A 15467-nucleotide genomic window follows, 5' to 3' on the forward strand; every position below is an offset into this window, starting at 1 on the left:
TCCATTTACCTCAGTCTCGGAAGGGCAGTGACACGGATAAGGACAAGAAGAACCTGGATGGTAAAACAGACAACATCGGGAGTGGACGAGCTATTCCCATCAAACAGGTAAGGTGCCTTTTTGCTCCTTACCTTGGGGTCCGTTCCCACATTGTGATGGTAACTGAGCATTCTCCATGTCCCTCGTCCAGACAGTCAGCCATGTCCACTCTGATTGCACTTGGAAGGTGTAAGATTAGGACAGGCCCTGTTGTCAGGGAGATGGAAAAGGCTGTGGTGGCAAGCTGGTGAGGCATGGAGTACAGCCTAGAGTTGTGCCCTGGCCTCAGTTTCCGTACCACTGTCAGGGATATATGAAGTTGGCCTTCCTATGCCAGGGCAGGAGCTCAGGTCTGGCTGTGAGCAAAGGGGATGAAGCCTCTCATGCTTAGGCAAGAGTTCCTCAGATTATCAGATGTAGGCAGTTGTACCACATGGTGCTCGAGTGTGCTTGGGTGTGTCGACACAGGCTTTGCCTCTGCCATATCTGTGAAACTCATTGGTGTGTTCAGGTGCACATTCTATAGTACATACTGTATATACATGTGTAATAGTCAATACCATGTGTCAGTCAACTCCCCCCCCCCCCCCCCCCCATCCCTAGTTTTGGCCCAGCCGCCCATCCATCGAGCTTCTGTTACTCTGACCGCCCGCCCATGCAAGCTCCTGATGCCCCAGCTGCGGAATCTCCCCTGGACCCTAGCAACCCGTCAATCCCAACTTCTGACACCTTGAGCAATGCAGGTAATGACTGCAGTCAAAAGTAGTAGTCAAAACCCTCTAAATTTTATCCTAAAAATTGGTCCACAAAATTCGACTCTTACACGTGTACATATGGTAAATGTAGCATCACATTGAAGTGTGGCATGCTTTGAATGTCATGCAGATGCATTTGTTACAGGATGCTTCATATTTTGTTATGGCTGAAACAGAGGGACTGGGTAATATTTCCCCGTGGCTGTGCTCTTTGTTGGAATGTGTTGTGTGTAAAGGACATGTTGTAGCATGGAACATTTTATAATCATATAAGTGGCCCTCACTGCCTCTTTCTAACCTTCTCCACTTCCATCCTGGCATTCTCTGTCCTGCTCCCTTCGATCAGCTTGATCTCTGATATCTCAACCTCCCATCATTGCAGCAGGTCATTGACGTCACACCTTTACCCTGTACAGCAATGCTGTCAGTTCCTCAGCCTGTAGAACAGCCCAGAAACAGGCCCTTCGGCCCATCCTGTCCACGGTGAACTCATCACCTTGTACAGTAATGTTGTTGCTTCCCAAGCCCTGCAGCCGATTCTCTCTCAGAAAGCCTCGACTGACTGCGTGCACCATGCCCAAGGCTGGTGAATGTGACTCCAATCTCCTCCTCATTTTAGTAACAGAAATTTGTCCCCACAGATTCACAAATCACAACCCAAAACTTTTGAGATACAGCTGCGCTCTCACTGGATTTACTGGGGGGAAAAAAGTAAACACAGACGGTATTTCTCACATTTCTTGATGTGGGCGTGTGTCTACATGCCTCAACGAACCACGAGGTGAGATGTGTATCTCACTGACTCTCTCTACATTCATTGGCCATCCCGATGTTCACTGACCTTCCTACGTTCAATGACCTTCACTAGCTGTCCCATCGTTCACTGGCTGTCCCGAAAGCTAGAGAGCATATGGATGAGTTTGGAATGACAAGCAGGCCAAGTTGGGTTTGGGTATCAGATTTTCCGCCCTCTTTGACATTGCTGAGCCACAAGTGTGAGTCTTATTATAAAAACATGATACATAAAACCATGATACTGACATGGTTACCATGTATGTCCCAGGTTATTTTTATTTCCCGTTTTATTTCATTTTCAAACTTGTGAATTAACCAGCTTTTCTAAATGGTCAACACCACCTTTCTGCTTTAAACTCTGTGCTTGCTTTGTGTAACTCAGTATCCCAGTTGCTTTTAGTAGCACTCTCTCGACGGCTTCCAGCAACCTGACCACCTATTCTGTGAGCCTTGTTCCTGCATACTTTTAACTGTTGCCATTTGTTTATCACATGGATGGGCATTTTCGTGTGTGATGTGTGTTTTAAACATTGTTTGTGTAGGTGTTGGTGCCTTGACTGTTAACACAATGTTATGTCCCTGCTTGTGTAAGTCGCTCCCTGAGTGTGAAGTCACAGCAATGCACGTGTATAATGAGGTGGTGGGGGTGTGTGTGTTTACTGAGTGTGTCGGGGTGTGTGTTTACTGAGTGTGTCGGGGTGTGTGTTTACTGAGTGTGTCGGGGTGTGTGTTTACTGGGTGTGTCGGGGTGTGTGTTTACTGAGTGTGTCGGGGTGTGTGTTTACTGACTGTGTCGGGGTGTGTGTTTACTGGGTGCGTCGGGGTGTGTGTTTACTGGGTGCGTCGGGGTGTGTGTTTACTGAGTGCGTCGGGGTGTGTGTTTACTGAGTGTGTCGGGGTGTGTGTTTACTGAGTGTGTCGGGGTGTGTGTTTACTGGGTGCGTCGGGGTGTGTGTTTACTGAGTGCGTCGGGGTGTGTGTTTACTGGGTGCGTCGGGGTGTGTGTTTACTGGGTGCGTCGGGGTGTGTGTTTACTGGGTGCGTCGGGGTGTGTGTTTACTGGGTGCGACGGGGTGTGTGTTTACTGGGTGCGTCGGGGTGTGTGTTTACTGGGTGTGTCGGGGTGTGTGTGTTTTCTGGGTGTGGTGGGGGTGTGTGTGTTTACTGGGCGTGGTGGGGTGTGTGTGTTTACTGGGCGTGTCAGGGTGTGTGTTTACTGAGCGTGTCGGGGTGTGTGTTTACTGAGTGTGTCGGGGTGTGTGTTTACTTGGCATGGTGGGGTGTGTGTTTACTGGGCTTGTCGGGGTGTGTGTTTACTGGGCATGGTGGGGTGTGTGTTTTCTGGGTGTGGTGGGGGTGTGTGTTTACTGGGCGTATCGGGGTGTGTGTTTACTGGGCATGGTGGGGTCTGTGTTTTCTGGGTGTGGTGGGGGTGTGTGTGTTTACTGGGCATGGTGGGGTGTGTGTTTTCTGGGTGTGGTGGGGGTGTGTGTTTATTGGGCTTGTCGGGGTGTGTGTTTACTGGGCATGGTGGGGTGTGTGTTTTCTGGGTGTGGTGGGGGTGTGTGTTTACTGGGCGTATCGGGGTGTGTGTTTACTGGGCATGGTGGGGTCTGTGTTTTCTGGGTGTGGTGGGGGTGTGTGTGTGTACTGGGCATGGTGGGGTGTGTGTTTTCTGGGTGTGGTGGGGGTGTGTGTTTATTGGGCTTGTCGGGGTGTGTGTTTACTGGGCATGGTGGGGTGTGTGTTTTCTGGGTGTGGTGGGGGTGTGTGTGTTTACTGGGCATGGTGGGGTGTGTGTTTTCTGGGTGTTGTGGGGTTGTGTGTTTACTGGGCATGGTGGGGTGTGTTTTCTGGGTGTGGTGGGGGTGTGTGTTTACTGGGCATGGTGGGGTGTGTGTTTTCTGGGTGTGGTGGGGGTGTGTGTGTTTACTGGGCATGGTGGGGTGTGTGTTTTCTGGGTTTGATGGGGGTGTGTGTGTGTTTACTGGGCATGGTGGGGTGTGCGTTTTCTGGGTGTGGTGGGGGTGTGTGTGTTTACTGGGCATGGTGGGGTGTGTGTTTTCTGGGTGTGGTGGGGGTGTGTGTGAATTCTTTGATGACTTGTTGGTTGTATTTGTGATGTGCAACGTTATGGTATCTAGCTGGGTCATACCATTTGGTGTGGGATCTGTGACTTTTCCTACCTTCATAATATTTGTTCCAGCACCTTGTGGTACAAAAACGTTTTGGAAGGACTGAGGACAGTATTATATGCTGCAGGAATTAATCAGGAAAACCCCATCTCCTTTCTCTCCTGTGTGTTTTGGATTTAATTTGTGGAGAATGCAAGTTTTGATTTTTGATTTTATGTTCATGTGAGAGTGCGTTGGATTCAGTAACATGCCACCCTTCCGTCACTAAGCCCTTTGTATTCCTGAGTGACCATTGATTTTCAACACTTCCCTTGCTGAAAAGGAAGGGAGGTGAAAGGTTGAAATCGTGTCTGTCTGTGTATCGGCATCTTTCCACATTTGTCAGTGTTTGAATCTGGGAGAGAAGCGAGCTCTCCGATCTCACCGCAACAGTGGCATGGAGTCTCTGCACATTTCGATCACTCAGCCCGTACCCAATGCTTTGCAATGTGTTTGTGTTCGTGGTTCATGCTCGAGGTGTCTGCTGGAAGCAGTGTTCCCATTGTGTTGGTGACAGAGCGAGCGTGCCAGGTGTAAGCCCGCATGGCCCTGCTGCTCCTCAGCACCCACCGTGGTGCTGATGGTGAGCACGGACACCACCATTGCCATCATTTCCTGCACCATCATCGCCATTGCCATCGAAGCCGTGCAGAACGTGTGCTGACACAGCGGCAGGACACCCTGCTGTGCAGGCAGGGGAAGCAGGAGTGAGGTGTCAAAACGTCCCTCCACTCCACCACTCAACTCATTGACCCTCTGGAATCTCGCACGTGGTCTTGGATTGGAACAATTTGGTGAATTGCTCCTGTTTCGACGGCTAGCCCCAGGAATCAAAGTGAGGAGCTTTAATTTAGCTGTGAAGAGCTCGGGCCTTCCATTAAAACTGTTTGGCCCAGCCCTTGGGAGCAGGAGTGCTCTTGATAAAATGCTGTTGAAGAATGCCGTGCTCAGGTTGCAAGCAGGAGTTTCTCTTCTTGGTTACACCAACCGCCCTCCTCCCCCTGAGCCACGAGTCTGGGTTACCCTACATTGGCATTTACTTCCCTCCTGATGCATCCTTCACACGGTGACATGGAAGAAAAGTTGCTCCATTGCCTATGCACCGACCCTGAGTTGAGCTGGTGACTTGGTTAGAGTGTGGGAGGGAGCCTTGGTGTGCTCAGAGAGGTGGAAGGATGGATTCTGCCGCAGTTGCTTGAGAAAATGTCCACGGGAGATGGCTGGCTGGTTGTATTCAGGTTAACTCTGCAGAGTTCCCTGCTGTTCATGCTCGAGGTGTCTACTGGGTGAAGCTGTTCCCTTTGGGATTTCACTCATGGTCATTCATGTAAGTCTGCAGAGTCTGGTTATTCAGGGGGACAGGTTCCCATGTGTAACTACTGTATTCAGGGGGATGGATCCTCACTGGAACTCATATACTCAGGACATGGGAATTTTCTTTGGCTTGGCTTCGCGGACGAAGATTTATGGAGGGGGTAAAAGTCCACGTCATGGGAATACCCACAGTGTAACTACTGTGAGAAACAGAAGTACCTTCACAAATTCGCTCAAGACAAAAATTGAGAACAAAGAACATTTATTGTACAACAGTGCAAAGTTGGGTGCTTCCCCTTACCCTGGGAATACACACACGTACTGGGGCTCACCCAACTTTTATGTTCATTTCAGTGTAGAGGTACCCTCCCCCCCCCCTAACATTCTTCTGCCTCCTGGATTGGTTTGGCATTTGGTAATTCTATGTGCAATTTCTGTAAACTTGAAAGACCATGGTGTATCCTGTCTGGGTCCCATCATGTCATTGTCCTTATTCATGAATCTGCCTTTGTCCTTATTCACACATCTCAACCCCCAGGATTTACTAATTCTGCAGAACTTGCTAATTCTTTCTATCACTAGAAGACCCTTATTCTATTGTACTTGCGTAACCCTTCCTCACACTCTTATCGGATTCATCCCTACTCAGCACTTACTTAACTTCCTCTAATCTAGTCTAGTCTTCCTTATTTCATTCATACTAGCTTGACTTCCTATATTCTATTATCTCTCACACTACCATATTCAGCGTAAGAGGTGCTCACTGTGTAACTACTGTATTCAGGGGAAAGGGCACACATCATGTCTACTGTATTCAGGGGAAGGGGCACACAACATGTCTACTGTATTCAGGGGAAGGGGCACACAACATGTCTACTGTATTCAGGGGAAGGGGCACACAACATGTCTACTGTATTCAGGGGAAGGGGCACACAACATGTCTACTGTATTCAGGGGAAGGGGCACACAACATGTCTACTGTATTCAGGGGAAGGGGCACACATCATGTCTACTGTATTCAGGGGAAGGGGCACACATCATGTCTACTGTATTCAGGGGAAGGGGCACACAACATGTCTACTGTATTCAGGGGAAGGGGCACGCAATATGTCTACTGTATTCAGGGGAAGGGGCACACATCATGTCTACTGTATTCAGGGGAAGGGGCACACAACATGTCTACTGTATTCAGGGGAAGGGGCACGCAATATGTCTACTTTATTCAGGGGAAGGGGCACGCAATATGTCTACTGTATTCAGGGGAAGGGGCACGCAATATGTCTACTGTATTCAGGGGAAGGGGCACGCAACATGTCTACTGTATTCAGGGGAAGGGGCACACAACATGTCTACTGTATTCAGGGGAAGGGGCACACAACATGTCTGCTTTATTCAGGGGAGGGGCACGCAACATGTCTACTTTATTCAGGGGGAGTGATCTTACAATATATGTACTGATTTTTGTTAGCAAATTATTAGCAACAATTTATTTTTATATCATCCTTTTAATGTAGAAAGAATTTAGGTGAATGGGTTGTGGAGGGTGGATTAAAATAAAATACAGCTGTTCGTTATGCAAAAGGCAGCAGAGGTTTTGGTGAGAAAAACGTAAAGAAGATCGCGGTTGTGAGGTTGAAATCTGAACTTGAGAATCGAAGAGATTCGGGAGAGTGACTGGAGATGAGGTGCAGAAATTGGGTTTTTAGGGAGGGTGTGCTGAGCTGTTTTAAGGGAAGATAGCAAGGGAAACATTCCCCGACAGAGTGAACGTAGAGCAATCCTGATCTGAAGATTGCAGCATTTGCTGTGTTTGAGTACCTTGTGGTAGCTTGCTGCTCACAGGCTTCTCATCACAAAAACATCCTCCACTCAGCTTCCTTCCTGTGCTTTAGGGCAATCCATGAAGTCGGAGTGTTCACAGGGCAGGGACTGATGTCGGGAGGATATGAGAGGCAGAGACAGGGTGGACAGCCAACATCTCTTTCCCAGGGCAGGATCAGCAAACTCCAGAGGACGTCTGTACAAAGTGAAGAGAGGGAGACGTCGGGTAAGTTTTTTAACGCAGAGAGTTGTGTGTGTCAGGAATGCCTTGTCAGGGGTGGTGATGGAGGCTGATACTTCAGGTACATTTAAAAGACTCTTGGACAGGCACATGGATGGAAGGAAAATAGAGGGTTATGGGTATATTTATATAGGTAGGTTTATATAGGTTGGCACAGCCTTGTGGGCCGTAGGGTCTGTACTCTGCTTAATGTTCAATGTATAATCATCACTCCTTGCCTCCTATCACCAAGATAGTTTTGGATCCAATCTGCCAAATTGCCTTGGATTCCATGTTGCTCAACTCTTTGGACCAATCCTCCAAGTGGGTCTTTGTTAAAGACTTTCATGAAATACGTTTTAAACATATCCAAGATCCCTCTGGACATCAGTGGTCCCAACACTTCAACCATTTACTGCCAACTCATGAATGAGTTAGGACAGTGAAGTTCTTCAGGACATTAAGATTAACCAGGAATTTTCGATGTCTTGTCTGTCTTTTAAAAAAATCTCAGGTTAGTCAGGCACCAACAAATCCAGGCCGATTGTCCATGATCAACCCCTGCCGTCCCAAGTGTGGATTAATCCTGCCCTTAGGACTACTGACAGTGGCCTGAAATTACCTGGCTTATCCCTGCTACCCTTCCTGAGAACAGGCAGTACTCTTGCTATCCTCCAGTTATCTGTGGCCACGGAGACATAAACACCTCTGTCAGGGTGCCAATTCTGGCAACCTGTGACATATCTCATCAGGCCCTGAAGATTTATCCAGTACAACATCTAAAACTCTTCATTAATCACATCATATGCTGAAGAATTTTACTGTCTTAACTAAAATCTTCTACTTTTATACAGTGTCAGTGGCAATGTGCAGTAAATGCTTAAAAAAATTAATGTAGAGGGATCTTGGTTCCCCGGTGGGAAGTCCTCTTGCTGCTGTATAAAACTTTTGTTGGGCCGCATTTGGTTGGAGTAAATTTTACTTACTGCACGGTAGAAGCCGATTCCAGCCATTTCAATCCATGCCTCCCTATTACTCCCAAATTAACCTACAACCCCGGTACAGTTTTGAAGGGTGGGAGGAAACGGAGCACCTGGAAGAAACCCATGCAAACAGGGAGAATGTACAGACTCCTTACAGACAGCGCCAGATTCAAACCCGGGTCTTTGGTGCTGTTACAACATTGTGCTAATCCCTAGGTTAACCGCGCTGATAACAGAATATTGCGTGCAGTTCTGATCGCTGCATTACAGGAAGGATGTGGAGAGGGTGCGGAACAGATTCATCCTCTAGGATGTTGCCTGGATTAGTGAGTTGGAGCTGATAGGAGAGGTTGTTTTCTCTGACCTGTCACAAGCTGAGGAGTGACCTGATAGAAGAAATAAAATTCTAAAAGACATTGACAGACTTTTCCCTGGAGTGGAAATATATATTAGAGGACATCGCTTCAAGATGAAATGAGAAAGGTTTTACACATGTGCAATAGGTGCCTGGAATGTGCTGCTGGGAGCTGGTAGAAACTAATATGATGGTGGTGTTTAAGAGGCCTTCAGACAGACACACAAAGTGGCAGGGATGGAGGGATTGGTTTAAATGGTCTTCATTTGCAGTTTGCATGGGCCTTTTGCTGTGCTCTACTGTTCCGTGTTTGAAGAAAGGAGGGAGAGAGAAAGCAGGGAGCTGAAGGCCATTTAGCCTCATGTCTGTGTTGAGGAAATACTGTAATCCATTACCAACTGGGCCAAGATGAATGTGATTTGGCAGAGTCGGCATGGTTTTTTTGAAAGGGAGATTGTGTTTAACAAATGTCGTGGAGTAGAAGAGTGGAGTAAAGGAAGCTGTTAGAGTCTGAGCTCCTGGGATTCCATTAGGCATTTGATAAAGTGTGCGGTGAAGATGAGGATCTGTGGAGTAGACAGTAATCATACTGCTGGAAAGTTGGTTGAAGGATGGAGATGAAATCATGTAATCCTTTCATAAGATGTGAACATTATTGACGGTGCTAGGATTTTTTGTCCATCCTTCATTCCCTGAATTGAGGGGGTGGACCAAGTTGGTGAGGATGGAGTCCCGTTAGGGCCGGCTTTGTTAGGCAGAGGTCAGATCTCAGGTCATAAAATGGTGGCAGTGGACACTGTGATGAAGGAAACAGAATGAACTTTTACGTTGATAACCCACCATCAGGGTTAATTAAGGTATTGCTTAAAGAATGAGAGCAGAAGTGTTTTAGATGGAATTGGGATTGCACTGAGGTGCTGGAACTTCCAAAAGAAGAATTGATAAGATGGTTTGTCGTGGAGATTGGGATTACAAAACCAGCACGGAGCAGCTTTTCCTTCTCTTCCCCTTTCCAGTTCTGTCATCTTGTGTCCCCACCCCATCCACATCCCATCCCAACTCAACAGCTCTCAGGATGATGAGTTTCCCTCTCCTATTGCCAATGTGTGTACTGCATGTCAACAAGAGGTCAAGGCCGCTGTGTTGCAGGAACAGTGACCAGTCAGAATGACATCAACCTCCATTCATGTGGCAATAGAGAGAGCAGTAGATTACAGCCTCTTAATGGGGAATGTCTGGGCAGCTGTTGGAAGATGTTGGCTGTGCTGAATGGTATCACAGAGAGAGATGCTGAGCAGATCCCTCTACTTTGGCAAGGTGCACATTCACCACAACTCAAGTCTCACACAGCATTTCTACTCAGTTAAAACAACCTTGCAATTCTAGATCACTGGCACTGAGTTCTCAACGGAAGTCCTTGTGCTATGACAACATTGGCTTCAATGGCTGTGGCTTGCTTCTTCATTCATTGTATACCTGTTGCATTATTGCACCATTTGCAGTCCGTATACTGTGTCTCCATGTTTTCTGTTCAAAATGGATTATATCACTGAGAGCTGGAATTCCAAGTATTCTATCAGCCAGGCAGTGTGTGGAATACCTAGTTTTCATAACCTGCATGATCGAGTTTTGTTTCTATGTTTGAGGGTGACATTGAGCCCGAGTCAGTCGAACGGGAAACTTTGCAGTCAGCCACATCACTGTTAGCCAACTCTTTCAGAGATGACTCACCCAAAATTGTATAATGCCCAGAGAAAATTAATTTCAGTGCAAAGTCATTTGAATGGCCAAAGATAGATTTTAAGTTGCACAAAGGAGCATTAATCAGCATGGAGAAATGTTAGAGAATGCAAGCTGTTTGTGTGTGAAAGGTTCAGCTGGGATTGTGTCAGAAGGTAAGGAAACAGACAATTGCCCAGATCCAGAAGAGATAATGTGTCCTCAGGTTGGAAGAGATGATGATTCAAGGACAAAGAATTGGGAGAGGTAGTTGTGTAAAAGGGTTGGAAAACTGGAGGAGTGATTTGGACTGGAGATGGGAGTTGCTGCAGTTTGAGACTTGGTTGGTTCTCAGAGGTAGCACAAGGATGAAACAATGGGAGGCATAGGTTTCGAAGGGAACTCCGTGGTCCGGGAACCAGAAAGGGCATCTTCACTGGGTTCGGTTTCCTTCGTCCCAGAGACAGTTGGAGCAGCTGCCTCCAGGCCCCAGTGGAGCTGTCCTGAGCCATGTGTACCATTCACCCTGACTATCCCAACCTCTGCACATTAGAGCCATTCAGCCCATTACATCCACACCTGCCATCTGAACCCATCTACCAGCTCCGGACCATAGCCTTCTGTGCCTTGGTAGCTCAGGTGCTTGTCCTGATACAATTCATATGATATGCATCACATGTTCAGGTGTCTTCTTTAGATCCCCTCTAAAACCTCATCTCCCCTCCCTAAGTTTGTAATGCCACCAAAATGGGATATGTTGTGAACAGTGTAGTAGGTTATTTAAGGTTACAACACAATGTGGATCAACTAGGGAAGTGGGCCAAGGAATGGCAGATGGAATTGAACTGACAAATATGAGCTGTTGCACTTTGAGAAGTTAAACCAGAGTAGGACTTGGTTGGGGTGTAAAGTACAATGGATGGGACCTCAGGGCCCAGCTGTACAAGGTGCTGGTGAGACCACACCAGCAGTACTCTGTGCGGTTCTGGTCGCCTCGATGTAAGACAAACCAATCTAGTGGAATAGTGCAGAGAAGCGTGGCCGAGATTTTGGGGCCGGGGGCAGGGTGTTGAGTTACAGGGAGAGGGTCGATATTCCCAAAAGTGAGGGGGTGTGGGAGTGAGGGGATACGCTGAAAGCAAAGGGGGTGAGGGGTGACTTACAGGGGGAGGGATGATGGGCTATGTCTTCGTTCCCAAGCGAGGGGGTGGGGGGGGTGAATTACTAGGGGAGGGGAGATACACTGGGTACATTCCTGAGAGTGAAGAAGGTGAGGGATGACTTACTGGGGGAGGGGTAATGTGCTAGGTTTATATACCCGAGTGAGAGGGTGAGAGGGTGGGGGAGTGAGTTACTGGGGGAAGGGGGTGGGCTGGGCGAAGAAGGTGTGGGGGGGTGATCTTATAGAGATTACAAAATAATGAGGGCCTGTTTCCCAGGGTCGATGATTGTGGAACTAGAGAGTAAAGGTTTTAGGTGAGAGAGGAGACGTTTATGCTCAGAATGTGGTCCGTGTTTGGAATGAGCAGCTAGAGAACATAGAACGCAGTTCAGCCCGCAATGTTATGCAGTGGATTGGGATAAGTTATTTTCAGGCAAGGATGTGTGAGGTAAGTGGAGGACCTTCAAAGGTAAAGTTTTGAGAACACAGTGTTTTGTCTGTTCCTGTCAGAGTTGGAGGCAAAGTCAGGAGTTACAGGCAACCTTGGTTTTCGAGGGATATTGGCGATCTGGTATAGAAGAAGAGATAGGTGTATAACGGGTAAAGGCAGCATGGAGCAAATGAGATACTTGAGTATAAAAAATGTAAGAAAAACCTCAATAAAGAGATTAGGAAGGGTAAAAGAAGACACAAGGAAAATCCTAAGGATTTCTACAGGTATATTAAGCACAAAAGGATAAAAAGGTAATAAAATTGGTCCCCTTGAAATCATAGTGGTCAGCTTTGTATGGAGCCAAAAAAGAAGGGAGTGATTTTAAATGTCTTTTTTTTAATCAGTTTTCACTCAGGAAGCAGGTACAGAGTCATGGGAAGTAAGAAAAACAGTGAGGTGGTGGAACCTGTACAGATCAAAGAGGAGGAAGTTTGCTGTCTTTAAGCAAATAAGGGTGGATAAATCCTGAGGACATGACAAGATATTCCCTCGGACCTTGATGGAGGCTCATGTAGAAATTGCAGGGGATTTGGCAGAAATATTTAAAATGTCCTTATCCACGGGGGAGGTGCTGGAGGAGTGGAAGGGAGCTCATGTTGTTCCGTCGTTTTAAAAAAGGCTCTAAAAGTAACCCTGCAAATTATAGGCCGATGAGCCTGACGTCAGCAGTAGGTAAATTATTGGAAGGTTTTTCTAAGAGATCAGATCTACGAGTATTTGGGATAGTCAGCATGGCTTTGTGTGTGGAAGGTTGTGTTTAACCAATCTTCTCGAGTTTTTCAAGGAGGTTACTAGGAAATTAAACAAAGGAAAGGATGTGGATGTTGTCCACGTGGACTTTAGTAAACGCCTTTAACAAGGTTCCTTCCACATGTGAGGTTGGTCAGGAAGGTTCAGACACTCGGTATTCATGGTGAGGTAGCAAACTGGATTCAACAATAATGATCTGGGAGGAGCCAGAGAGTAGTGGTGGATGATGCTTCTCAGACTGGAGGCCTGTGACTAGTGGGGTGCCTCGGGGATTGGTGCTGGGACCATTCTTGTTTGTCGTCTATATCAGTGATTTGGATGATAATGTGGTAAATTAGATCAGCAAGTTTGCAGATGACACTAAGATTGGAGACATTGTGGACAGCAAAGGTTTTCAAAGCTGCAGAGGGATCTGGACCAGTTGGAAAAATGGGCTGAAAAATGACAGATGGAATTTAATGCAGACAAGTGTGAGGTGTTGCATTTTGGAAGGACAAACCAAGAAAGGATGTACATGGTAAATGGTCGGGCACTGAGGAGTGCGGTAGAACAGAGGGATCTGGGAATACAGACTCATAATTCCCTGAAAGTGGCATCACAGGTGGACAGGGTTGTAAAGAGAGCTTTTGGCAAATTGGCCATCATAAATCAAAGTATTGAGTACAGGAGTTGGGATGTTGTGGTAAAGTTGCATAATGCATTGGTGAGGCCAAATTTGGAGTATTGTGTGCAGTTTTGGTCACTGACCTACAGGAAAGATATCAATAAGATAGAAAGAGTGGAGAGAAGATTTACCAGGATGTTGCCCGGACTATAGGAACTGAGTTACAGGGAATGATTAAACAGGTTAGGACTTTATTCCCTGGAGTGTAGAAGAATGAGGGGAGATTTGATAGAGGTATTTAAAATTATGAGGGGGATAGACAGAGTAAATGTAGACAGGGTTTTCCCACTGAGGGTAGATGAGATACAAACCAGAGGACATGGGTTAAGGATGAAAGGGGAAAAGTTTAGGGGGAACATGAGGGGATCTTCTTCACAGAGAGAGTGGTGGGGGTGTAGAAGGAGCTGAAGTAGTGAAAGTGGGCTTAATTTTAACATTTAAGAAGAATTTGGCCATGTATATGGATGGGAGAGGTATGGAGGGCTATGGACTGGGTGGTGGTCAGTGGGACCAGGGAAAAATAATAGTTCAGCACAGAATAGAAGGGCCGAAGGAGCCCGTTTCTGAGCTGTAGTGTTCTGTGGTTCCAAGGTTCTACACACCTTTATATACCTAAAAATACTAAACCCTCTCTACCCCATAACCCTCTATTTTCCTTCCATCCATGTGCCTGACAAAGAGTCTCTTAAATGCCAACAACCATCCCCTGACAAAGCATTCCAGGCACCCACAACTCTGTGTAAAAAAACATACCCCTGGTGTCTCCCTTAAACTTTGCTCCCTTCACTTTGTATAGATGTCCTCTGGTGTTTGCTGACCCTGCCCTGGGAAACAGGTGCTGGCCGTCCACCCTATCTATACCTCTCAGAATCTTGTAGATCTCTATTAAGTCTCCTCTCATCCTTCTTCCCAGGTCTGCTAACCTTGCTTCGTAATATGTTTTCCAACCCAGGCAACACCCTGGTAAGTTTCCTCTGCACCCTCTTCATAGCTTCCACATCCTTCCTGTAGTGAGGTGACCAGAACTGAACACAAGTTCTAACTGTATTTTACCAGAGATCTGTGGAGATGCAACATCACCTCACGACTCCTGAACTCAAACTAATGAAGCCCAGCATCTCATAGGGATTATTAACTATCCATTAAACTGCATGGCATCTTTGAGCGATCTATGGATTTGGACCCCAAGATCTCTCTTCTTCTACACTGTTAAGAATCCTGTCATGAACCATGTATTCTACCCTCGACCATCCAAAAATGCATCACTGTATTTATCCAGATTGACTCCTACAGCCACTTTTCTGCCCAACTCTGCTTTCTGTCTATATCTTGTAACCAGCAACAACCTTCAACACTATCCATTACTCCTCCAACCTTCATATCATCCACAAACATGCATGTCCCATTCCTCAAAATCTTCGTCCAGATCATTTATAAAAATTCCAGAACAGATCCCTGCGGAATACCACTCGTCACTGATCTCCAGGCAGAATACTCCCTGTTCACTACTACTCTCTGTTGTCTCCAGGCAAACCAATCCTTAATACACACAGCCAAGGTTCATGGATCCCATAACTCATGATTTCCTGAATGAATCTCTCATGGGGGACCTTGTTAAATGCTTTACAAAATTGATGTGCACCATGTCTACCACTCTACCCTCATCAATTTCTTTTTATTATCTCCTCAAAAAACTCATTTAGAACTTCCCTTCACAAAGCCATGCTGACTATCCCAAAGAAGACTGGACTTCTCTAAATGCTCATGGATTCTGTCCTTAGGAAACTTCTCCAATAGTTTGTACACCTCTAACATAAGACTCACCTGTCTGCAATTCCCAGGATTCTCCATATTTTTTTAAAACAAGGGGAACAGATTTGCCAATTTTCAATTCTCTGGCACCTCCCCTGTGGTCAAGGAGGATCCGAAGATCATTGCCAGAGCCTAAGCTATCTCTTCCCTCCCTTCCCACAGCAATCTTGGGTACATCGTGACTGGCCCCGGGGACTAATCACTCCTATGTTTTTAAGAAGGTCCAGCTCTTCCTCTTTCCTTATCTCCAGCACACTCCAGCACACAATGCTGTTCTATTCTGACCTCACCTTGACCAAGGTCCTTTCCTGTGGTGAGTACTGAAGCAAAGTATTAGAATCCTAGAACATTACATCCCAGAAATAGGCCCATTCTGTGGGCCGAATCAGTTATTTCCTAGTCCCTCTGACC

General features: G+C 46.6%; 1 protein-coding gene across 4 annotated transcripts in view; it reads left to right on the forward strand.

Annotated features, from left to right (window-relative positions):
* The window catches only part of LOC138755895 (arf-GAP with GTPase, ANK repeat and PH domain-containing protein 3-like), a 324334-nt gene that overhangs the window by 141581 nt on the left and 167286 nt on the right, over positions 1-15467 (forward strand). For all 4 annotated transcript variants that reach the window (XM_069922694.1, XM_069922695.1, XM_069922696.1 and 1 more), the window contains exon 9: positions 15-107. In XM_069922694.1, coding sequence (XP_069778795.1) covers positions 15-107 — 93 coding nt within the window. The remainder of the gene's footprint in view (positions 1-14; positions 108-15467) is intronic.

This window comes from Narcine bancroftii, chromosome 2, assembly GCF_036971445.1.
Source record: "Narcine bancroftii isolate sNarBan1 chromosome 2, sNarBan1.hap1, whole genome shotgun sequence".
Lineage (NCBI taxonomy): Eukaryota > Metazoa > Chordata > Chondrichthyes > Torpediniformes > Narcinidae > Narcine > Narcine bancroftii.